Source organism: Cyclopterus lumpus, chromosome 1 (assembly GCF_009769545.1).
Source record: "Cyclopterus lumpus isolate fCycLum1 chromosome 1, fCycLum1.pri, whole genome shotgun sequence".
Lineage (NCBI taxonomy): Eukaryota > Metazoa > Chordata > Actinopteri > Perciformes > Cyclopteridae > Cyclopterus > Cyclopterus lumpus.
The window spans coordinates 5,134,436-5,159,499 of NC_046966.1; the positions used below are offsets into that span (position 1 = coordinate 5,134,436).

Sequence of the window (25,064 nt, forward strand, 5' to 3'; positions counted from 1 at the left end):
ATATATATTGTGTTTTTATAATATAATATATACTAAATCATGGTATTATTTTCTAGTTGTATGATGAATTCCATAGAAATGTTACTGTATATTAGATAAAGTGCACGTATTATAAATAACACGTTATACTTGTATATATCTTTATTTATATTGCATTTATTATTTACACTTCCACCTATATGCCTATCCTGATATTTAATGAAAAAATCAATCTTTGGTATTGTAATATATATGTTGTCTATTCGATGCCATCACACCCACTTTATTATTTAGTAAGTAAATAATTGTTCTTACTTCATAGCTTGTTGCTGTGCTGCTCTAATGTAAGAATTGCTTTACTTTACATTGGTTGTGTGTCCACATATTGATCCATGTTTTTATTAATGTCAAGAAGTTACCAGAATATAATGGTACAATGTTGTAGTGGCGTTATGCGGTGCCTAGGAGATGCTGTTGCACTTGCACAATATATCACAAAGAAGACTTTGATTGTCTCTTATATGTGGTTAGATAATGTACAAACAATAACAAGTTTGATGCTGGTACTGAAAACATGTTAAAGCTAGAGTACAGATGGTAGAGAGATATAGCACCTTTTTAAATCCAGAGCTGATCTAGAGAGGAAGAGACAGACGGGAGAAGAAAAGTGGCTCCATCACAATCAATTGGCTAACATTTATTGATCAAACTAAAAATAGAGCGAATTGTTTTCCATTCATTGTCCGAGTTATCATCCATTTGGTTTTACTGGCAACATGGCATGACGGGAAGTGCCAGGTCAAAAATATATGTGTGTCTGATCTGTGCCGGTGGGCATCAGGAGGGTGTTGGGTGTTCAGTCCTACAGCCACACCATCACAGTAGGGCATCTTGGCCAATCACAGCAGCACGAGGGGAGCAGTTTGGTGCACTCGGTGGCATTGGCTCACCGAGGGGCACCTGTGACGATTAATTGGGTCATTGTGGAGTCACTTGAGCTAACCAAATGGACACTTGGGCCACTCAGGTATACACCTTTTAATGCAAGGCTGCATTTGTTGTGGCTAGATGTACCTAATATACTGGCAACTATAAGGCATGGAGCTGTTTTATTAGGACATGTCCCCTCGGATTCATCATTTTCAACAAAGGACACGCGTGTCCCAGTCAGAGAAAGGCGGATGGAAGCTGTCAAAGATGACGTCCTCACCAAACACTGTTAGGTCACAACTTCCATGGAAACTCAATTCAATTCAATTCAGTTTATTTTGTATAGCCCAATATCACAAATTACAAATTTGCCTCAGAGGGCTTTACAATCTGTACACATACGACATCCCTGACCTTTGACCTCACATCGGATCAGGAAAAACTCCCAAAAATAACCTTTGACAGGGAAAAAAAGGGAAGAAACCTTCAGGAGAGCAACAGAGGAGGATCCCTCTCCCCGGATGGACAGATGAATAGATGTCATGTATACAGAATGAACAGCATTTACAAAGTTACATAAACACATTACATGAATATGACAATGTATGAATGGAACTCCAATCCATGAAACAGAAGGAGGTAGAGAGGAGGGGAGGCGGGGCATCAGCAGGGCCAACGCGGGAGGCCGGCTCACCAGGCATCAGACACCTCCAGGTCCAATGACTCAGTGTGGCCTCGGCCGTCTTTCTCTCCTCTAAGTTCTCTCGGCCATCATTAACAGTTGTATGGGCCTAAACATGGGTCATTGATATGTTGAAGTATTGAACAATGGGTAGCTGTTTTAAAAGAATCAATAGATCCCTCAAAAAAAAAAATCTCATTGTGTGCCAAAAATAGACCATAGCCACATACACAAACTCTGTAGGGCACAGTGCACATCCGGCAACCCCACCCCCGTGTGGTCTATCTGTTAGTGGGCCAAACCTTGGCCAGGGGAGCCGTCATCTCTGCCACTCCTCTCCCAGTGGTCCACCGGCCGGCGCTATCATCAAGTAGAGGTTTCTTTTCTTCAAAGGCAATGCAGGATTTTAAAATTATTACTTTAAGTTGGATAGACAGCGAACTAACAAGACCATAGAACCATATAAGAATCTGAAACGTAAAACCAGCATGGCGTTTAGGTAAGTTGCACAGGTCAGTAACAGCAGGTGCAGGTGCAGGTGCAGGTGACGGTCACGGCATAGACACCATCGACTCAAAACTTATCAGCTACCATGTGAGTTGGATTGCGACACATCTCGCAAGAGCAATTACAACAGTGTCAGGGTAAGAATAATCGAGGTTTGTAAGGTGTGCTTATCTATGAGGCGGAAGTGTCCCCGATGATGTGAACGGTGCACATCACACTCTCCTCTGCCCTAAGCGGACCCCCCACCCCCATCCCCCACCTCCACCTTACACTCCACCTGCGTGGAGGAATCATTCCTACACCTGCAGCCCAGGTGAGCTCAGCACACACAGGGAGCATGGACTTGCTCCGCCTGCAGGTGAGGACAAGCGTTCGGTTCTATTCTCCTTTCTGTCGATCTGTTTGCTTTGTTACCGCTGTCACTTGGAAACTGGTATGGATTTACATTTTGTATTATTATACTTTAAATAATATGCCTGTTAAAACACAAACATTGTGTTATTGTTATTATTAAGTATTAACAATGCTATTGTGTTTTACTGTGGACCACTGAAACAAAGAATTCATGTTCAATAAAAAATGTGTAGTATTACTATTATAAACTTAAGTAATCATAGAAAACAGGTCTTTGGTAAATTATACATAAAAGATCATTTTAGTTGTAATAACAAATGAGTACATTTATATGTAAGTGAATAATATCAATCGTAATGGATATGTATGGACTGATTGAACATCTCCCTCCAAAAGAAACACTTAAAAAAAATATCAATTTAGCCGGTAGCTTTCTTTCTGTCATACTGTTGTGAATGGAATTTTACAGCAGCTAGACCATGTGAGGATGAGATCAATACCCCGGCATGTGAGAGTGTATTTGTTTGTGTGTATGTGTGTGTGTGTGTGTGTGTGTGTGTGTGTGTGCGTGTGTGTGTGTGAGAGAGAGAGTGTGTGGTACTTTTGAACCTGATACCCTGATAGTCAAACTGTAATTGTCAAGCAATATATTGTGAAATTTAATGACATGATATGATGCCAACCTCCAGTATGATGCGTGTGTCGACATATTTGATTTGACTGCAATCTCTTTACAAAGAAGCAACTGAAGCTTTTACTTGCAAACAGTTCGGAGAGAAAATCATCTGCAACCTCTAAATAGTGACATGTAAGGAGCATCTTCGACAATAAATATTAAGCGTTTTGGAATTAAACCCAGACGTAATTTGTGTTTCTTTCCCCTAGCCGACGGCAGCTCACAACAATGGCAACGAAGACCGCAATGAGAGACGTGAAAACAAGACCAAACGTAATTTTCATATTGTGTTGAAATGCTACTGATGAATATTTTACAAACAGAAACGGTTTCATGTACTGCACATGGTTTATCCTTGTTTGTCCCAGAGGTCAAAGCGAGCCCTGCGCACTCCACTGTGGCGTTGATTGAGGAGGAGCCGGAGGTCCCAGACCTGTGGGACATGCCCGAGCTGAAGGACAGCGGAGTCCCATGGACAGGTGGGGACTTGTGATGTCACATTATGATCCTTGTACGTTTAAAGGAACACGGGTGTCCTGATTAGATACACATGGTCAGTAAGTAATACATTTACACGCCTCCTGATTGATTACTTCCGTAGCCTCCAGTAGATGTGATAAAGTATGCCCCCACATCATTGTTACATAACCTTGAGAGCTATCGAGTACACTGTTTTTGTGCAGTCAAATAATGAAGCGCATAGTAAAAAGTATTCATCCCCCCGCGGAAGTTTTATGCTTGAGCATCCACAAACATCAAATCAAAGTAGAATCAATCCATTTTGTGCCTATTTCTTGGGGGGAGATATCGGCCTTCTGCCTTCTCTCTAATCTAACTGCATGACAGAAAATAGTTCCTACATGAAACTACTCACAACAAGATCCGTGGATTACTTTTGAGTAACCTGGTCATGATCAATCGCTGTTGAGTTTTTTAAAATGTTCTTTTTGTTGCCACAAGCCGGGTGCCATATAGTTCTGTTATGCTGCAGACAGGGCAGACATCTCTATGGCCGATCCCTCCAACCTCTTTTTTCTTCTGTTCAGCAGCCTCAGAGTAGCCACGTTCAATCTACTTTGATTCAAAACTTCTAAACTTTTTCTAAGCCTTCTAGTTCTGGCTGAACTCCCAAAGCATCAATTCCTCAATAGACTGACAAGTTTATGATCGGATTATTTAGAAAGCATATTGGTCATAAATAGTAATGGTTGTGATAAAGACAGCAGCCAGACAGTCAGCTGAGCCTGTGCGAACACACTGCAGGCACGGGCTGTTTCCAATGACTCTCCACCATGTGGGCTGTGCAATAGTGTATAATAGTAACCACAGGTGTGATTACTAATATTAATAAGGGGCTGCACTCCATTGAGCTGTAACAGTTCCAGGATCCTACTACGTTGCGTGCTGGCTCACTGGCATAGCCCATTGAGACACTTACATGTAACAGAGCCAATGTTTATGGCATTAATCACATCTCTGTATTTCCTGCTACGACAAATCAAAATGTGTGTCGTTAAAAAACGTTTCTCTTTTGCTTTATAATCCCATTCATGTCCCAGCTCTGAGCACCAGAGGGAAGCTGTTGAGAGTGGTGGTGTCGGTGGGGAAGTTTATCCTGCTGCTGGGTTTCCTCTACATCTTCATCTGCTCTCTCGACGTCCTCAGCTCAGCTTTCCAGCTCGTCGGAGGTAAACAGGGTCACGCTTGTCCGAAAGCCACGAAGACATTTTGATTTGTCCTTGTTGGAAAATTAGCTTCTAATAACATGAACGATGGCTTTGTTCCATTTAAATATCCCAGTGAGTCATACATGCGCATACAAAAGCAATTTCTTTGGGGAATATTCACACAGTCTCATTTTCACCATTCCCAGGTAAAGCAGCAGGCGACATCCTTCAGGACAACACGGTTCTGTCCAACCCTCTGGCCGGCCTGGTCATCGGGATTCTGGTCACCCTGCTGGTCCAGAGCTCGTCCACTTCCTCCTCCATAGTTGTTAGCATGGTCTCCTCTGGACGTGAGTACGAGCCTCCGCACACACACGCACGCACACGCGCACACACACACACACACACACATGTACAGAATGCATGAATGACGATGATGGTGGAGGTGTGGAGGAGGACCGATGATGAAGGAGACCTGTGTTGCTTTGGCAGTGTTAACGGTCCAGCTGGCTGTTCCTATCATCATGGGCACCAACATTGGCACCTCTGTCACCAACACACTCGTCGCCATGACGCAGGCGGGTGACCGCAACACCTTCCGCAGGTAATTGTTTTGTATTTGATGACTTCCTTTGACTCTCCTTCCTCTGCTGTTCCGAAAGTGGGGCGGGATAGATTTAAAACCCATCTTCAATATCTAATGCACCAAATGAAATCTTTCCCTTTATCAGACAAATGAACAATAATCAATATTCATGGTGTAACTTCACCGCCAGGTCTGAGTAATAATTGCACACTGCATAATTCAGAAAAATGCTATACTGTAAAGTGGTCAAGAGGCTGAGAGATGAAAAATATGCAATATGCGGCAAATATGACAGCGGAAGTAGTAGTAGGAAAATAAAGAAGACATTAACATCCTTTTATTTATGTATAGAAGATGTCGTGTTCAGCCATTTTCAATCAGGAAATGCAGATTTCTTTAAATAAATTTGGTTAAAAATGTAAATATTAACACCAGCATTGATATGTTTTTGTCGTGTCAGCGTGTTTTTATTGAATTTTTCTGGTGAACTCTTCCTTCACCCAATGTCAGCCGGGATCATTAGAAAGACCAAAGGTCATTTGACTTGACATTTATCTACTTCCTTTCACGATGTCCGCAGGGCGTTTGCGGGGGCCACGGTGCACGACTTCTTCAACTGGCTCTCGGTGCTCGTGCTGCTGCCTCTGGAAGTCGCCTCTGGCTACATGTACGTGGTCAGCAAGCTCATCATCGACTCCTTCAAAATTGAGAGCGGAGAGGCCCCAGACCTGTTAAATGTGATCACTGATGTCCTCACTGAGTCGATTATACAGGTGAAACGTAACACCCGATGATGTTCCTTCTGCAAATTGCCTCGCTGACATTATAATTTATATATTTGGAATTTATATATTTGGAATGCATGTAGCATTACTATCTATGACATGGTTATACATTTCTGCATCTTCTTTTCCCTGCAACTTAGTTGGATGCGTCCGTCATCAGTGGGATTGCCAACGGAGACCCAGAAGCCAGGAACAAGAGCCTCATCAAGAAATGGTGCCGCACCTTCACCAACGCAGTAAGACCTATGCACGTCAGCGGCGTGCCAAATATTTCCAAAAACATCAAGAAGATTCGATTCTTTATTGTCGAACTGCTGCTGCGTTTCAGACCCTAATGAACGTCACAGTTCCCGGCCCCGAGAACTGCACGTCTCCGTCTCTCTGCTGGCTCGATGGCAACTACACCTTCACGCTGAAGAACATTTCCGAAACGTACAATGTCGAGAAATGTAAGACCCCAGTCACAGTATTTATGAACTTGTTTTGTTGTAATCTGAGTAATTAAATGAATGTATAATATTTTCACCGTGATAAACATGGCCTCATTCAACTGAACAGCTTTTATGTGCAGTCACGGCAACAAGAAACTCTTTGTTTTGTCTCTTTTAGCTCAATACTTTGGGTTTTGCAGGTCGTAAATTCATTGATGTTTTTAGCAAAAAAAAAGGGATCGGCATCTCGCAACATATCAACCATAAATACTCTATAAAGTCATTCTAGAGTTTTTCTGCCCCCATTTGGCCAGAATTCTTTTTATTGGTACAGCATAACAATAAGAAGGATAAAGGCCGTCGCCTGCTTGTGTCCGTATTGTGTTATTTTTGCCGAACTTTCATGTGTTCTGCAGAAATGGCCTTTATCCTTCTTATTTCTGTGTTTCCACAGGTAAGCATCTCTTTGTGAATGCCAGTCTGTCTGACCTGGCGGTGGGTCTGATTCTGCTGGCTCTTTCTCTGCTGGCGCTCTGCTCCTGCCTGATCCTGATCGTCAAGCTGCTCAACTCCATGCTGAAGGGACAGGTGGCTGCAGTTATCAAGAAGATCCTCAACACCGGTGAGCAGCAACACTATGCATGTGCAACAAGCTCAAAGTGACTGCGTTGGTTAGTCATGCACGAATGTTTGTGTGTCTGTTTGTGTGTGCAGATTTCCCTTTTCCGTTTAGTTGGGTCACCGGGTACATTGCCATTTTAGTCGGAGCTGGAATGACCTTCATTGTGCAGAGCAGTTCGGTTTTCACTTCTGCTATTACTCCACTTGTTGGTGAGGTCATTCATCCATCCATTTTATTCATCTCTATGTCTTTTATTTTCATTTTTTAAACCTATGTACCATTTTTGCACAACATAATTCCTAAAAGTAGATGATCTGATTCTGCTTTTCTTGATGTTTTTGTATCTTCTTATTCCCTCTGGTGACATTAAAACATTGTTTGGACGCTTGTCTCTGTCACAACGACGGGTTGAACACAGTGGAGGGATCTCTGGAGCACACACACTTAACTTGTTCTCCCGTTTACAAAAAACAAAATAGGTATTGGTGTCATCAGCATAGAAAGAGCATACCCGTTGTCTCTGGGTTCAAATATTGGGACAACCACCACAGCCATCCTGGCAGCTATGGCGAGTCCTGGAGACACATTGGCTAATGCTCTACAGGTAACACACACACACACACACACACACACACACACACACACACACACACACACACACACACACACACACACAAAGTGACTGGTACCGAACGTATTTGCTTGTATTTTTAGGTTTTATACCAAAATCCATATTACCTACAAGGTGTGTGTGTGTGTGTGTGTGTGCTACATTTACACTGAAGTAAATATACATTGTTATTGGACTCTTTGCAGTTTTGTACATGTTTAGCTGAGAATGAATTAGAAGAATAGTTGGAAGTGTATCAATACTTATTTTATCGACATATAGAATACATTGGACATAGTTTTTTTCATGGGACTTTATGATGAATTTACAGACCTGTGAAGTAAACTGTCACCAATTTAAAAAAAATTAAATACAGTATATTGGTATCAGCACAAGTTATATTTTTATTTTATGAGGAGAAAAACAATGACTGAAGCATATCAATGAAGTTTGTGATTGTTGTTCCCAGATTGCCCTCGTGCACTTCCTGTTCAACGTCTCTGGCATCCTTCTGTGGTATCCAATCCCCTTCACCCGCATCCCCATCCGGCTGGCGAAACTCCTGGGCAACATCACGGCCTCCTACCGCTGGTTTGCTGCCGTCTACATCATCTCCTTCTTCTTCCTTTTACCGCTCATCATCTTCAGCCTGTCGCTGGCTGGCTGGCCGGTGCTGGTGGGCGTGGGTGCACCTCTGGTGATCCTGTTGGTCATCATCCTGGTGATCAACATGCTGCAGAAACGGAAACCCGGATGTCTGCCTGCAGCGCTGCGATCCTGGGACTTCCTCCCTCTCTGGGCCCACTCCCTGGATCCCTGGGACAAAGTGGTTGGCGTATGCACCGCCAAATGCTGTTGCTGCTGCAAATGCTGCCAGGTGGCTGCTGGCGACCAAGAACCCAGCGAGGAACAATCTGTGGGAAATAACAATAAATCACACACAGGGGTGTATGACAACCCTGCAATGAGTGCAGAGAAAGAGATGGAAAATGAGAAAGATTTAGAGCTGAAGATTCTAAAATGTACCCAGCTTTGAGAATTGATATATATATATATATATATATACATGCCGTGTGACTATTTGTGTACGATTGCATTGGTCAAAGGACAAGGACTAATTCTCTAATTTCTTAAATATGTATGTTATTACTTTCGAGTAAGATGGGAAATGCTTATATAGGGAATTCCACACCTCAACATATAAGGAAAAGGAAGTGAAGTGACCTTTAAAGCACAGGGCTGGCAACAAATCCCACAAAATGTTAGTCCATCTTTCCAACACTTTCTGACTTTCCATACCTGAAGCATCAATCCAGTTGGCACCTGCTGGAGACATACATGTTAAAAAACAGCTCACAAAATATATCAATTCATTTCTCTTTTTTTTAAAGCAGCTGGACACTAAACTTTATAGTAAACATTACTCAGTCAGAAGTATATGGTGCATTGGTTTGTGAATTTGAGACTTTGGTTATTACGTTGAACTACAAAACGCCCGCTGCAGACGACACGCTTGTCCGCAGAGCCCTGAATCCCCTCTGCTGCACAAAGCGCCTTTGGTTGTTTATTCTCAGTTTATTAATATTGAACTTGTATCCAAATCGCACCACCTTCGCCACTCGTTCTCTGGTCCCTGGCCGATACACCGACCAAGTATGAAGTAGATCAGATCAACGATTCTCAAGATATGCGAATGACACAGAGATTCCTTGCTTTCTAGTTAGATATCGTTTATTAATTGTGGTCGAGGTACATGTTAAATTAATCGTAATATCAATTTTAAGTGACATAGCAATTAGAGAATGTAAGCATGCTAACGTTCAACACAATGCCAATGTTGACCTTGTGCCTGCTAAACATCAGCATTGTGACGTTGCATGTTAACACGCTAATCTTAGCACGCTAATGTTAGCGAGCTAATATTAGCATTTATCTCACAGCACCGCTGTGCCTCACAAAGCCACCAGCATGGCTGTCAGCTCTCATAAGAAGAGGTCCAAGCCGAGGAGGAATAATCAGGAAGTTTGTGGACAATAAGTACAAAAAAAGAGAATATTACTTTATCCTGTAGTATTTGAGTTTCTAACTTTCGCTGTATTAGGCTGAATAACGTGCCACTTTGATAGCATAAAAGAATAAATCACCATTTAAAATGTTCCAGATATAATATTGGATTTGATCTCATGAGATTACTAAAATACTGGAATTTAAATGTATGCGTAAACTATTGCTGAACAAAGTCAATAACTAGCATTCATAGGGAACAGAGAGCATAAAGGTTGTATTATATTCTATGTTGTTAAAATGAGAAACTCCTGAGGATGCCATGGTCTTTGTGCATGAATACTCAGTGGAACAGTTTCTGAGGAACCACTTTTAAAAAAAGACAAACCATCACGACCCAATTTTACAAAAATGGGTCTTTTATGTGCTTAAACAGGTTAACCAGCCCTTTTGAAGAGATGCATACGTTTCATAAATCTCCACCTTGTTTAATGCATGCGTGATTGAAAACTTGTATGTGTGCTCAAAGGTGTGCTGCAGAAATAAACTTTGTATGACAGCCGATGGAAGATATTCTGCAGATTTATTTGCTGACACAAAATATTTCTTAATTGAGACGGAGAATTGTAGTCAAGGAATATGTAGTTTGGAAATAGATGAATGTGCATCTAACTAATTGTTTTTGACTTTTGATGTTGGATATTTTTTTCTCCATCATGATGATTTAGAAATAAAATAATTCAAAATTAAACCTTATTTAAAGATTGACTATCTTTTTTTCTTTAGGAGCGAGTCATCGTTTTAAAGTTTCCCTTGTGAGCCAATATTTAACCCTGTATAATGGATATGATAAGGAACTATTTATTGCTCTCCTGACAGTTTTATCTACAGTAAAGCATGTTGGGAATGAAGAATTTTGATGATAAAAAGTTGAGTATACAGTTCAGCGTGACAAACATGCTCCTTATCTCAAAGTATCATAAACGTTTTTATCAACAATATTCACAGAGTTTTAAAGGTTTTTTTTAGGTATCTTGGCTGGAAACCCAGCCCGTATCCAGGAAGCTGTTGTGCTGACTGCTATACTGCAAACTACATGAGATAGATTATCAATATGTCAAAATCGAGGGCGCACAGAGAACCACGAGACACATGGTTGACTGAATATGTACATTTACTCAAGTACTGTAATCGAGCACCTTTTGAGGTCACACCCAACATCATACATTAAAACACGACCTCGTTAGCTTGGGACTTCTGTAAAAAAAATTTAAATGTCTTTACGTTTTTAGTCCTCCAAGACATTTCCTCCTCTCAACTTCTCACATGGTTTCATTCAAATAACTGTTCATGGAACAAAGAGGTACAAGTATACATTATTTCAGAGAAGCAAATATTTGAAAGACCTTCATCTCACATTAATCATCTCTGGACCCTCTGGATTTATCTTGTGACCCTTCGGAGGGGGCCGATCCCTATGCTGGGAACCACTAGAATAACTAACTGTAGTGTAGAAGGTATAAATTAACCAGCTCCACAGCTGCAGCAATAACATGTTCCCAGTAATACTTATGTACTTTTACTTAATGAATGTAGGACTTTTACTTATGACAGTATTTTTCTATTTGATTTGAGGTATGTTGGGATAGTCAGTCCACATCGTTAATAAACATAATAATTATACATTAATAGTAATGTCGCTAGTGTCAGATCAGATGTTTTTTTCCACATTGTTTCTTTACTCTTCCCTCTGACTGGATTATCTATTAGCACAACGTTGCTCCGCCGGGTAGCTTTTCTTCACGTGAGAACTGTATTAATTTAGTAATGCAGAAATCTCCTCACACTTCTTATAACTAGCTAATCTAATCTGGGCTGAACTAAGTGCACCCACACAGCGTGTCCCTCCATCTCTGTAAATGAGCAGAGGGCACGCCTAATAATGAGCGCACACACTCTTTATCTTATCTCTTCCCGTAATTGTTTTTCATGCCTTGGCATCTTTTGAGGCATAATATTTTGAAATCTCCAACATCTCTTTGAAGAACGAAATGTACCGAAAGAGTGAGGCCTTTTGTTTGTTTTTTCTCTCTGCAGAATTACTTCTTATTAGAATCCCTTCTATTAATAAGCAATCATGTTGTTGTGTGTTCCTCTTTAACTTAATCACATTTTCTGATTATTTCTTTCAAGCTGTGGATGCACCGAAAGGATTTCTGATCCATAATTTACTTCTAAGTTTCAAAGGGGAAATCTGTAAAATTGTTGGTATAATGTGTCTAATTATTTCTGTTGGGAGTTTGATTTGATTGATATAATATATTATTCTGTCAGAGTGTTGTCATGTATTCCAATTGAACACGAGATTAATCCCTGGCCTGTTTGACTGACCAACTCTGACCTCTAGTGGCAAATGTGAGAACAGCATGAATGCTGACTGGAGCACTGGCTCGCGTTGGCTGATGATGAAGCCACTTGTATTGTGTACGAGAGATAATCTAATGCTAATCCTCTGCAGAATATATCTAAATCATCATTAAAGCAGCTATAATCAATATTTTTTACAATAATAATGGATTTCATGACTACTTGTATGTGGAAGGTGTCACTCGTAGAAGGGGATGATCACCCGTATGATGTCATTCTTTACATCAGCATCCCATCAAAACATTTTAGTCATCGAGGGCAAGACCAACAATTCGACAAAACAAAATAATTTATTATTTTTCAAACCTAGAGACAATTTGTGGTTACAGTCCTTACAGATAACTGATGTGCATTCTACACACACTGTACACTACCACTACCAATACACTCCTACTAAAACTACAGTACCTCATTACTATATCCACTACTTACCAAAACTACTACTTCTAGTTGAAGTAACGCTTGAGCACAACGTAAACAAACAGCAATACATTAACATACATCTTCACTTGTAGCACCATTCATTGCATTACACTGCGGACGTAGAGCATAATATAATCTCGTGTGGGTAACTACATACTTCACAGGCTTGTGTTTCCATGTGCCTCTCTCTGAAAGCCTGGAAGAGGACTCTTCATACACAACCATTAAAGCCGGTCACTTGTGCCTTTATAAAGATCCTCAAATCTAGCATCATAACATAACCTTTTTCCTTTTTTTTTTTTTTTTTTGGGATTGATCTGCTCCGTGTCTGGATTCAGGGGAGTTGCTGCACTGTTCTGGTGTCTTCATCTTAGAAGGGGACGGGTCCGTAGTAGGCCACATATGCGGCGACGATGCCTGCGGTCTCGGCCATCTCGTCGCAGCCAATGACCAGCTCACACGCCTCACTCAGGCTGCAGAGGAGAGGAGAGGAAGGAGGTTAGAAGGGCTGCACAATCTCCCAGACTTCTGAGTTCTGGCTTGTTTTGTTTTTGTACACCCGACTAACATGTAAAATGGTCATTTGACCGTAGGTAGGAACTTTGCAGCAAGGAACAGAGTAAATAACTGTACCTTTCCAGCTGCAAGGGGGTGAGGTATCCTGCTGGGGCAGCTCTTCTCCTCCTCAGGAGAACAGCAGCCAGGTCTCTCTTCATGACCACCGGAGACGCTGCGTGGACGAGCATCACAAAATCAACCTTTTTTCAATATTTTTCTTGTTTAACAATCAAAATTCAGAAACCATGCAAGGATTGTATCTGGAAAAGAAAAATGTTGCGTACCCTCTTCGCTGGCTGACTCGGATGAAGAAGAGGAGGATGAAGAAGAGGAGGAAGAATCGGAGACGGAGGAGTCGGAGGAGTCGGATGCTGAGGAGTTGGACTCAGAGGAGGAGGACTCAGAGGAAGACGATTCGGAAGATTCTGAGGAGGAGGAGGACGAGGAGGAGGAAGACGAGTCGGAGCTGGAGTTGGAGTCAGATGCGGAAGAGTCTGAGGAAGAGTTGGATTCGGAGGATGAATCGGGGGCGTCGGCGGCAGGGTCAGCGGGATCAGCGGTGTCAGCAGGGTCAGCGAGGTCGGCGGGGTCAGCGGTGTCAGCGCTGTCAGCGGGGTCAGCGAGGTCAGCGAGGTCGGCGGGTGCAGCGGCGGGGTCCACGACAACCTCTGGCTCAACAGCTGGGGAATCACAGAAAATAACACTTTTGTAGAGACACTGTAGGCGCCTACATAGTTCCAAATAACAGAAATCACAGATGGGATGAGTTCGTCCTTACCTCCCATGGACCAGCACACGGACAGAAGGGCACAGATGGAGAGGAGAATCAGAGTCTTCATGGTGCCTCGTAGTTGGTTTCACGCTGGAGAAAAGTTGCTTTCTTGACTGTGCGCTCTTCTTTCCTTCGATGGCTTTGCTCTGCTTCTTTCCCCCAATTCAAGGTCAATATATACTGAAGTCCACCTCCTTTCTCAGACCTCTGATTGGCCGGGGAATCGAATGTCAACGTTTCCGCTTCCACTTGTCAGGAAAGCTCCCCTTCACACCCACGCGGGCCTGGCAGTGCGACAAACCCGTTCACCCGCGCAGAAACGTACACGGCCACAAACATTCCAGGCATTCAACTGTACGTACGGTGCAATGTTCTGTAAACATACACCTGCTTTGTAGCCTTGATGTGACGATAAAGCCGACCCAAGACAAACGGAGTGACATGATGAAAGCCGGACTAACCTCAGGGTTCGTCTAACCCTTCTGCACATGCACACATGCAAATATACACACTCAGACATATGAGTTCTTTAATTCTAAAGAGATCATGTCCCACAGATTAATGTCAAATTGAATAACTCAATTTGCATTTTAAAATAGCTTCTCCCTCTGGCTTCTGGGTACAGTACTTTTCTCATATTTTCTCCAACAAAATGCTTTCGTTCCCTGTCAATCACACCCTGAGGTCAAACCAAATCAATTTTTATACTCGACGTGTTTTCCCAATCCTGTAAATTCCCCGTTTGAATTCCCTTCCAATCCTCGCCCCTCATCACCGGAGTATAAATAATGCAACAAACCCCCTGAAAGTCCAAAACCAGTGGTGTTACTGATTTCTCTAAAATACCCCTTCAAATGTGATTGGATTTTAATCAGGGAGACCCGCTGCAGGGTTGATTCTTCAACATGAGGTCTGCCAGTTGTGCCATTGCTCCGCTCCACCCACACAAACCCCAAACTATAGCCTGGGCCGACCACAGGCTACTAATCGAGTGACACGGGACAGCAGTGAGCCTCGCTATGCGACAGAGCTTAATTAGAGTGTTGCAGAGTCCCACCAGAACCGCAGTCAGTCACTATTTACAGATGCATCTGGGTCAAGCTCCTATGCCAGATGCATATGAGGCACGGCCACGGTTTACCGACGCCAGCCAGTGGCACCAATACATGGCATGTATTTCAGCAGATATACGGCTAAATATAAGCAGCCCCCATGTGTTGGATGAACAACATTATGCATGCGGGTTTGGATGCAGCTTTCTGTTTGTGCAATACAGTTGAAGTGTGGCTTCAGCCGTGGTTTTATGACAAAAAAAAATATTGTAATTTGAGTTTGCAGCTTGGTCCTAAACAACGTTGCAACTTAAATACTGAGTAGCCAAAGGTTTATGCACATATCACTTCATGTGTGTGTATATATATACCCCAGCGGGAACCCAAACTGCTCCATCCATCCCATATACGTTCTGAGGAGTTCAGTGCTGCTGCAGGGTGACCTTGGTGTCCTTGGCGTTTCCAGCGTTATTCCTGGTGTCAGGGATTTGTCTTGGACCGTGTGCCGTGTAATTTCAATGTCTCGTCCAGTGTCCATTTTTGTGGTTGCGTCTTAGTGCTTGGGGGGAGACACATGAGAAAACAATTGCCACAGCAGCCCTGAATAGGCAGGAAATGCAGTGTCTGGTGCGTTTCTGACCTTTGTTGTTGTTGTTGTTGTTGTTGTTGTTGTTGTTGTTGCGTCTTGGCTTTAAAATCACTTCATTTAGGGAATGAGTAATGCTCACTTTTCCTGTTTGTCCGGCATTATACGAACATGCACAGGTACACACGCTGTGTGATAAAACAAATATCAGTCTCATCTTCTTCTATATCAGGTGATGCGGTATCCTCTCTGGTCAAAAATAATACCGTGTTTACTGACAAGGCCCAGAGAAAAAAAGTTGCTACATTGGTTCCCTGTCAGGTTGTGATGGGATTTTAAATTGACTTCCTCTGAAGTTCATCTTCCGGGGGCATGAGTCTTGCCCCAAGCCTGTCTGAGGATCGGAGAGAGAGACTGAAACTGTTTTTGAATGTCTTTAAACCTAAACTTTTTATAAGAATGTGCTATGGCTCTCATTTAAATTTAAATTAATAATTTAAAATATTTTATTGCATCATATATATTATATTTGTTTTTGTCTTTAAATAATATTATGTCTTCTTATATATATTTGTATTTATTATTAGATATATTTTTTTCTTCTGTTATTTTCTTTTTCTCACGTGCATTACTCTCATTGGTTTACAGTTTGTGTATCTGTGTATCTGTGTGTGTGTGTGTGTGTGTGTGTGTGTGTGTGTGCGTGTGCGTGCGTGCGTGCGTGCGTGCATGTGTGTGTGTGTGTGTGTGTTTATAGAACGCTGGAGGGTTATTATAATGTTCTTTTACTTCCCATCCTTTAAGTATATCTATAGGTTCTTTATTGACCTTAAGATGACACATCTGGAGATGGCCGCTTTTCAATAAACAAATCCCACCACCAATAACTGTGACTCCACGTTAACACACCACTTAGATATCGAAAGAGGGATCAGTGTTAACAGCAGGTTAAAGTTATTTAATGTTAAATAATCTTCATTGTAAAGTCCTTTCTTTTGTCTTTGGTCCCTGCCAGTTTTACTCCACCAGCACAATACATGATCATATTGCAACAAACAACCTTTAAATGACCAGTTGCAGGCGGTCATTTAGACGCTTCGTTTTAAACCGTCACCTCAGTGAGTGGATGCTCATGACTTGACATAACACCGCTATTTAATAATGAACTACATACTGTAACCTACTACAATACAGAATTGTTATTGTCTGTCAAATGCATCAGGATGACCTCATGGACGGATAAAAGACAGCAGCCCATGACATCATTTTTATTTATTTTGGAAATAATACCAGTTACCAGAGCAGGAGATGGAGGACTAGAGAGATGTTTAACAACATGGGACATGTCATTAAAGAAAGGCTTCTCACCAGTGGTGGGAGAAGTATTGAGATCCTTCATTTTAGTAAAAGTAGAAATACCGCACTGTGAAAATACTCCACCACAGGTAAAAGTCCCGCCTACAGAACCTCCCTTACTGAATGTATAAGTAAGCAAAAATGTACTTCAAAGCTGGCCGAAAGGTACTGATTGTGCATAAAATGTTTCCTGTCAGTGTTTCACAGTCAGATAGTTATTTTTAATTGATTACACTGTTTCATTAAAGGTGGGGTCAGTTTTTCTAATCCGCTAGCTGTGCCCTTGGTGCGCGCTGATTGTGTCCATTGGTTCTGGGAATGAGAAACACACAAAGTAAATTAGTAGTAAGGAATTATATAGTTTAGAAAAACAATTTTATTGTATAAATATATTATGTATTGTATAAAGTTAACAATTCTTAAATTGCAACTTTCCAGCTAATCCAAAAGAAATACATTTAAAAATCTAGTTTTTGAAAATAACATGAACATTAGAGCAATTGTTATTATCTGAAGATCCTTACTTCTATTCCTTATTTATTAAAATGACAGAAACAATATGCTCCTAAACCACCAGTCATACACCACATTTAATAACCTGGGGGCTTCATGTCCAGGTTGCCCCGGCAGGGCATTTGGACCTGACAATTCAAGTTTTGGTCTTGAACTTGTATTCAAAATAAAAATATGAAAAGTTTAGTTGGGTTCAATATCATTTTGATTAATTTCAGTTTTTTTTAATTAATAAAATATATTTTGTCATTTTTTCAGTAGCAGATGTTATATTTTCAACTAAAAAGAAACTTATTTTGAATACATTCAGATTGTCCTGGATTTGGCTCCATACCTGCGCGGCTTTCCGCCGGATGCATCCGCTCGGCAATACAACACCAGTAATCACACTGGTCCCGAGTCTGGGCCTTGAAATTCCCTTCTTGCTTGAGGGCACATTTCTGGGACGAGCACAAACATTTCCCCTTTTGTCTGCTTTGCTTTTACAGAGCTGTTACTGCTAAATACGTCAACACGTTGGTCCAGACGGGCCCGCCACGTGTCAGTCTCCCTGAGGTCGGTGTGTTGTGGTCCTGACGATAACATTAGTGGACGGACTCACAAACTCCACCAGGTCTCTGCGATGTGTGGCCAGTAGCATGTGGCCCGCTGACCAGACCGCAGACGGGCTCACACTCGCGTAAACAGACAAAACATAACACAAACACACACACACACACACACACACACACATATGGGGACACATGACAAACACACACACATGCAGATGTTGACTTTGCATAGTTTCTTTTGTGTCAGAGGGGAGAGATTACGCTCTAACACACACACACACACACACACACACACATGCACACACAGCTATAGTAGTTTCACAGAAGAAAGAATCAGATGATCCCCTTTTTTTCCCATTCAATCTTTTTTATTTAACACACACCAATTCATTTACATCTGATTAGGAGTCCTAGAGCTCCGTTTTGGCCTCGGCTCCTGCCTGCTTCACCTCCTGAAAAACATAAACGAGTGATAACACAGGAGAGAGTGAATAGTGACACTAGTTTACCACACGTGCATTTAATGTAGACGCACTTTACGATCAGAGGAAAGCTCTGAGAAATGCAGTCATTTAGGTCATCAGTGTTATGGGATGGAGCTTAATCCATCTTGGCTCTGCATCACTTCTAGTTATATCAGTCAGGGATTGTAAATAACTCAGTTTCAGAAGAATATACAATTGTAACGATTTGACAGGAGAGAGAAAGAGGAACACACAAAGGGTTAAATATCGAGGGCGTCGTAAGCTGTACAGACTGTAAAGACCCTTGAGGCCAATTTGTCATTTTGGGGCGATGTAAATAAAAATGTGCTTGACTTAAATTCTTAAACCACATTTGAAAAGTTTAGTCTCAGGTCCAGGGAAGTTACAGTCATTGCGTAGTGATGCGAGCAATAATCACTTAAAAATAAAACGTGTAAACAAAGTAACCGTGATGGAGCCAGAGAGAAAAGCAGAACACGGCAGCCTCAAGATTCAAATTGTTTGTGTTTTTGGTGATTTGAGCTGGTTGTTGATAATTGTATACCGAAACATTTAGGGAATACTGGAGAGGGTATTTTAAATAACAACTGTCTGTCCTCTAAAGGGGAAATCCTTATCCGTTAATCCCCTGCCTTGAACTGCATTGTGCATCACAAACTGATTTATATCAGATATTATACCTATTTAAATGCTCTCATTATTTGTATTATCATTTTAACTTCATATATGGCTTCAATGTTTTTCATGCCAGTTTGTTCATGCCAGGTCGTGATTCCCTTTCGGTAAGCCACAGCCGTAGCTCACCTTCAGTTCCCCTCGTAAGAAGGACTGGCAGAACTCCCGCACACGCTCAGTGGAGATCTCCCCGGGGGGCAGCAGCCACTTCATGTCGGAGTCACCCTCATATAGGCCGACTCGTGGGAGGTCCCCAGACTTGAGGCCGAAGTAGCCCAGTGACCGGGAGTTGGACTTCTCTGCTCCGTTAATCAGCACAAACAAGAACTGGAACACGGTTGTTATGACTCAATTCACACAGAAATGTAACTTCTACTGCAATTGAATAGAAATATATCTCTCCAGAATTTGAAACTAAATCATTTGAATATTCTCACCTTGCCTGTGAAGTCTGGGGCCAGTGCTCCCAGTCGCTCCTTCAGCTCAGTGTATTCTTTACCCCCCCGGCTGGCAAAGAGCAGGAGGTGTGTCTTCACCTCCGAATTGAACAGGCCCACTGCGGTCTGAGGAGACACACGATGTATACAGTATACTGTACAGTATATACAAAGAGTGAGGGTTTTATTGTGAAGGGCCACCCATGACCTCCTTCCTCTCACCGGATATACATTTCAGAGGGAAATGTTGTACTTTTATAAATGTATGTAGTTATTTTTTAGAACAGATCTGACTTTTTAAAATTATACTTTGTCAAGGAATAACTACCCAACAGTATATCAACTAACTATTAAAAACTATTCAAAAAAACTATTTAAAAAAACTAAAACGTTGGTAATCATTGGCAAATGCTGCTTGCACAGACACATAAGGAATAATAATCTCAAATATGATATATAATAACACTGACAGGAGACATTCTGCTGCCTATTGAGATTTTTCACATAACATATATATTCTTAAGTACGGTTTTAGGGGTTAAATGACAGGAATTAAGACAGACAGAACACATTTAACAGATAGTGGATGATGAGGTGGACCTACCACTTGGTTGTACTCTGTGATGTATCGAACCTCATTGATGGTGATGAAGTTTACAAGACCGTCAGCTTCTAACTTCTTGACTGTGGCAATAACGAGGTTCTCCTGGTGGTTATCCGCCTGGATCACATGACACACATCATCATCATCATCATCAAACTGATGTAGGCTGCACGGGACTGGAAAATACGTGTCAGAGGCATACAATAAAATAAGTTGGGTAAAAACAGACACCCATTTCATTTATTGAGACATTTCATAATCGCTAACATTCATGACACGACCCCTGAATCAATGTGCCGGAAAGACAGTTTACGCGCTATGACACGGTTCATCCTGTAGATGGCGCTAATCTCTCTCATTGGCTTTGCTCTGTAGGTCAAGAGCGAGGAAACCCACAGATAAGAGCAATCTATGTGGGGCTCTATGTGGTGGTGGTGGTGTTCTGTGGTGGCTAACGGTTTAATTCAGCCTGATCTTGGACTAACACTGAATGAATGAGAAATGCTGTACAACACGTTCTTTAATGTGAAGGACACGTGCAGAATTCACCTGAAAAGGAAAAGTGTTATGACACGTGTATTTAAGTCGTCGTCAGGTCCCAATCCTGAGACCTGCCGTCACACGTGTCATTGATGAAGACGACGGGTGGTGCAGAATACCTTTCTGAAAAGGGTGATGGTGTCTGAGGAGAGGGCGTAGTCGGCCCACACCTCCTTCGCGGTGCAGAGGGCCACCGGGACGGAGTCAACTTGCTTTGCAGCTGAAACAAGTTCCTGATAGCCGTGACTCTCCTCTCCCTGGGACATGACACGAAGACAGAGTTACATCTCATTTACATCCTGCCATCTTCAAATCATGTGTTGCTTTTCTGTCATCATTGCACACTTTGCAGTGACATTTTTGGATCATTATACTTGTATCGTAACTCATGTGCAACCTGCTTTGGAATAAACGGGCACATTTTTCATTTGAAGAGAGGGAAAAGTGCCTTGATCCATCGGCAGGGAGGAAACATTCAGGCAGGCTCTCTGAGATATATGTGTGGATATGCGGTATCAAAATCAGTGTTTCCATTCTGTGCTACTTCATACGTTTACTCCATCTCTTTTTACAGGAAAATGTACTTTTTACTGGAAGTCGAGGGATCAATCGTATCTTTAATAAGCGGTCGTCATCTACCGGAACCTTCCAAAAACTGGCTCCTGCAGCTAATCCTCTTTCTAACAAGAATATGTGAATTTGAAGAAGAAAAAAAAGTGACTCAGGCATTGAAAGATTAAGAAATGGAGAAACAAAGGAATATACCGGGAGTATGGGGGCTGACTCAAAGGAAGGTGAATCACGTCTATTCTGAGCCAGCGTTGCATAAGCTCTTGCAGTCCATTTGATCATTTTGCAGCCTGTAATATGTGTTCCTTCCCAGTGAGTCACAGCACCAATATTTTGGTCTCTTTTTGCCTTCAGCCTCACGGTCCAACTATGCCTTATCCTCATGTGCTCTCTCCTCCATTGTTCTCCTCTCATGAACCTTCTCCCCACGTTTGTTTACAAGCGGGCCAATCCCACAAGTCCTCATGTATTTCCTGTCCAGTGGCCCGCCATCTTCCCCCGCACACGCAGAGTGTGGCCAAAGGGCTCGGCTCTGTGGGACGGTCGAGCCACTCTCTCCGTCCTCATAGCACCAGCGCTGCCAAAGGTGTGGCCGCAGGAAATCTATTCTCCTTCCAAATCTAGCCGTGACAACAGCATCCCAAACACCAGGGTGCAAACAAATGCTGTAATCTTGGAGCCCTCACAGTCTCACACTCCGCTAATTGGTCTGATAGCGTGTTGCTCCTCGCCGCATGACTGTTGGCATAATAAACCCAGCCGTCAAATGGACCCCCCTCCCTCTGTGGGCTCATTTAAAAGATTTTTTTTTTTTTCTCTAAATGCAATTTTCATGTCTGACCTCAAGGAATCCGATGACCACCACATCAGCAGAGTCGACGAAGGCCTCCACAGCTTTGGTGTCGGTCAGTCTGGGAAGGGCACTGTCTGGGACAGAAAGACACGAGATGCACAATTCGACATATTTCGCGCCTCACAGTCCCGGTCCTCGTCTCGACAGCATTACGAGTCTTCTTTCAAAACCCCAAATGTGAACCTCAGAGTGTCACTGAAATAAAAGTCAGGAGATCACCGCAGTGGGATTCAGTGTCTGGGACATCGAGACAATATTATGTGGCAGTCCATCAAGTAGATGTTGAGATACTTCATTAGATACGTGAGTCAGGGGATCACCAAAGTCAAGGTAAGATTCATCATGTGGCGACCATTAATGTCTGTTCATGGCAATCCATCCGGAAATGTCCACCTCGTGGTCGAGGTGAAGGCCGGGGATCACCAACATGATAAGGAGTCCTTCGGGGTGTATTGATCTTACACAAACCGTACACAATTAGACAATATTTGATGGTTGGTTGATGACAAGAAGAAGCTCTACAAAATGTATATTAGCAGAGATTGATTTTTTTTTTTTCCCGCACTGAAAGCAGAGAAAAGCACTCGAGAATACGATCATGAAGACTCCGTGTACTTAAATCAATTTACCTTTCTCTGCGGCAACGCCGGACGCCACCAGGAGGGAGAGAAACAGAGTGATCAGCATGTTTTCAGGGTGGCAGGCGAAGAGAACAAAGCAGAGAGAATGACCCGAAAGACTTTGCAGCCGCTGGACTGTGTGCGAGGAGTCGTGTCACCGCCACATGGCAGCCAGCCGCGGCCGCTGCGACCTCCCCGGGACGCGATTGGAGCCTTTCATGAGAACCAGCCAGGTGTCGTTGGTCCCCGTGGGGGTGCTGGGACGTTTGGCCCACGTGTCACCGCGTGACAGGGGACAGGTGAGGCGTGTCCGCGCTGTGGCGTGCTGGCAATCTGAGGTCGAGGTCGGTGCAGCCGACCTCTGACCTTTTTTTTGTTGCTTCTCATTACTTAGAAGCAGCTTCCGAGCAACTTCGCTGTCAACATGTGTTGCGCTACATAAATTAATTGTGTTGTGTTGTGTGTGTGTGTGAGGCTCTGCTGACGGAGCAGCCTGGTTAATACGCTGCAGAGCGAGGAGGCCGGCGTGACCGGACTGCATTTGGGTGCATTCGCCACAGGAGGGCCACAGATCCCAGCCGATCCGCGCTCGCTGAACGCTGTTTGAAGTTGTGTATTCGGAGACGCCATCTCCCTGTTTCTTGAGGAGTCGCTGTTACCACAACAAATCCAGGCGTGAAACTAGATGTTTTACCTTGATTTTACTTTTTTTTATATTGCGAAGCGTCTTCGAGTACATTGGAAAGTGTGCAATATAAAACCGATTTATTATATTATCTATATAAATAATTTAATTTCCGACATTCAGTGAGTGTAAGCCAAGATATCTAAAGTATTATTAAACAGCTCAGGAACAAGTTTAATCAGAACGGGACAACTTTAAGTTTTTTACAAAAATAACCGCACAATGTGTGTAAATGTGACATTTCAATAATTAGCAATACTAGATTTTAAAACTATTAGTGTGTTCACCAGGATTTTGTATGAGTGGATTAAGTGCACACTACCTCGGCAAGCGAGTATCATGGCTGCAAAGTATTTTAAAGAAAGATCTAGTATTGATTAATACCACGCATAATAATAGAGGAACAACTATTACAATCTGAAACCGTCAGCCAAGACGAACAATACAACACTTTGTCAGACAGAGAAGCCCACAGGCTACCGGCCTTTAGTTCAAACTAAAAGCCTCTGAAATGCAGATGTATTTATAACGGCACCGATTCAATTATTAAACTAAACTCCAGAATGATAATTCATATGAAGTTTGACGTTTCACTCAGTGTTTTTAAACAGTTTTCCCATTGACGGAGGAATCTGCTAAAAATGTTCTGGCAAGGTGAAGAAAGCTCGACCGCAGAGCAAAGAAAAACAGCTCGGTGCATAAAAATACAGTGAACTCTTGAGGACAACATGATGTGAACCCTGTAAACTTCTTTCTTTTGCCTCAATAAAATCCAAATACTCGGCATATAATTCTAAACATATTGAAGATGAAAAAGATTATTATAAAAGACAATAGCCCCCTGAGGCTTTTTCTACCAGAGAAATGTCCTAATGTGTTCAGTGCAAGTAGACTAATGAGAGCAGTAATGAAACAAACAAATGTAGTTGGGGAGTTAGAGACTCATTACATGTTTATTATACCACAACACCAACAAACGTCTTGACAACAAAAAAGACAAAGCTGTGAAGAGTCTCGTCTTATTTTCAGGTCTTGGGTAGGATGTTTGTTCACATGGGGCTTAAGGGCAACACTAATACTGCAAACGAGGTCAAAGGTTAACGCCTTCTGTCAATGCATGGTGACATCCGACAGGTGACGCCTGTAATAGTGACACTGCAACTCTTCTCAGGAAAAGACCAGAGCAAATAAAGCTTCTTAAAGGAGCGTGACAGCACAGTGAAAGATACAGATTTAGATCACAGCCCACGGATGACTGCGTATTATTGAGTGTATACAAGGTAACCATAGAATACTTGTTGGGTACGTACTGTCTATGTAAGGAAAGGGACTTTGAGGGGCAACAACCTGGTCTTCTTTGAAATAAATGACATTGGAAAAATGACCAAGAACCTTTTAATTTAATAACTACAGTACTGAGTAACAAGGCAGGAACAACGAGCTAACGAGGTACTAAAAATAACTTTGGGAAATTTGAATTTCTTTTTCTTTTTCAAAAGATGGTGTACATATATTATTAATATA

The 25,064-nt window shown here is 42.2% G+C and overlaps 3 protein-coding genes across 3 annotated transcripts; 1 reads left to right on the forward strand and 2 right to left on the reverse strand.

Moving 5' to 3' along the window:
- Positions 1-2,079: 2,079 nt before the first annotated feature.
- LOC117739208 (sodium-dependent phosphate transport protein 2B-like) lies at positions 2,080-8,865 on the forward strand. The gene is made up of 14 exons (XM_034545502.1): positions 2,080-2,090; positions 2,333-2,411; positions 3,338-3,401; positions 3,497-3,607; positions 4,688-4,816; positions 5,002-5,145; positions 5,288-5,399; positions 5,962-6,154; positions 6,307-6,402; positions 6,495-6,615; positions 7,052-7,219; positions 7,312-7,428; positions 7,699-7,823; positions 8,299-8,865. The coding sequence occupies exons 1-14, from the start codon at positions 2,080-2,082 to the stop codon at positions 8,863-8,865; spliced, it is 2,037 nt and encodes a 678-aa protein (XP_034401393.1).
- A 4,188-nt stretch (positions 8,866-13,053) lies between these two features.
- Positions 13,054-14,080, reverse strand: bglapl (bone gamma-carboxyglutamate (gla) protein, like). The gene is made up of 4 exons (XM_034540957.1): positions 14,020-14,080; positions 13,526-13,921; positions 13,317-13,413; positions 13,054-13,156 (listed from the first exon to the last, which is right to left on the reverse strand). The coding sequence occupies exons 1-4, from the start codon at positions 14,078-14,080 to the stop codon at positions 13,054-13,056; spliced, it is 657 nt and encodes a 218-aa protein (XP_034396848.1).
- A 4,349-nt stretch (positions 14,081-18,429) lies between these two features.
- On the reverse strand, positions 18,430-22,922 carry LOC117736008 (endoplasmic reticulum resident protein 27). The gene is made up of 7 exons (XM_034540983.1): positions 22,865-22,922; positions 22,224-22,309; positions 20,932-21,069; positions 20,273-20,389; positions 19,669-19,794; positions 19,361-19,558; positions 18,430-18,523 (listed from the first exon to the last, which is right to left on the reverse strand). The coding sequence occupies exons 1-7, from the start codon at positions 22,920-22,922 to the stop codon at positions 18,482-18,484; spliced, it is 765 nt and encodes a 254-aa protein (XP_034396874.1). The 3' UTR covers positions 18,430-18,481.
- Between the last annotated feature and the right edge of the window lie 2,142 nt (positions 22,923-25,064).

Bases quoted from the DNA above. Each gene is read 5' to 3' on its own strand.
- bglapl (XM_034540957.1), bottom strand. From the start codon at position 14,080: ATGAAGACTCTGATTCTCCTCTCCATCTGTGCCCTTCTGTCCGTGTGC. The intron at 13,922-14,019 runs GTAAGGACGAAC...GTGATTCCCCAG, and splicing joins CGTGTGCTGGTCCATGGGAG to CTGTTGAGCCAGAGGTTGTC. The intron at 13,414-13,525 runs GTACGCAACATT...TCGTCCACGCAG, and splicing joins CGAGTCAGCCAGCGAAGAGG to CGTCTCCGGTGGTCATGAAG.
- LOC117739208 (XM_034545502.1), top strand. The intron at 3,608-4,687 runs GTGGGGACTTGT...TTCATGTCCCAG, and splicing joins CAGCGGAGTCCCATGGACAG to CTCTGAGCACCAGAGGGAAG. The intron at 4,817-5,001 runs GTAAACAGGGTC...CACCATTCCCAG, and splicing joins AGCTTTCCAGCTCGTCGGAG to GTAAAGCAGCAGGCGACATC.
- LOC117736008 (XM_034540983.1), bottom strand. From the start codon at position 22,922: ATGCTGATCACTCTGTTTCTCTCCCTCCTGGTGGCGTCCGGCGTTGCC. The intron at 22,310-22,864 runs GTAAATTGATTT...TTTCTGTCCCAG, and splicing joins CGGCGTTGCCGCAGAGAAAG to ACAGTGCCCTTCCCAGACTG. The intron at 19,795-20,272 runs GTAGGTCCACCT...GTGTCTCCTCAG, and splicing joins TCACAGAGTACAACCAAGTG to ACCGCAGTGGGCCTGTTCAA.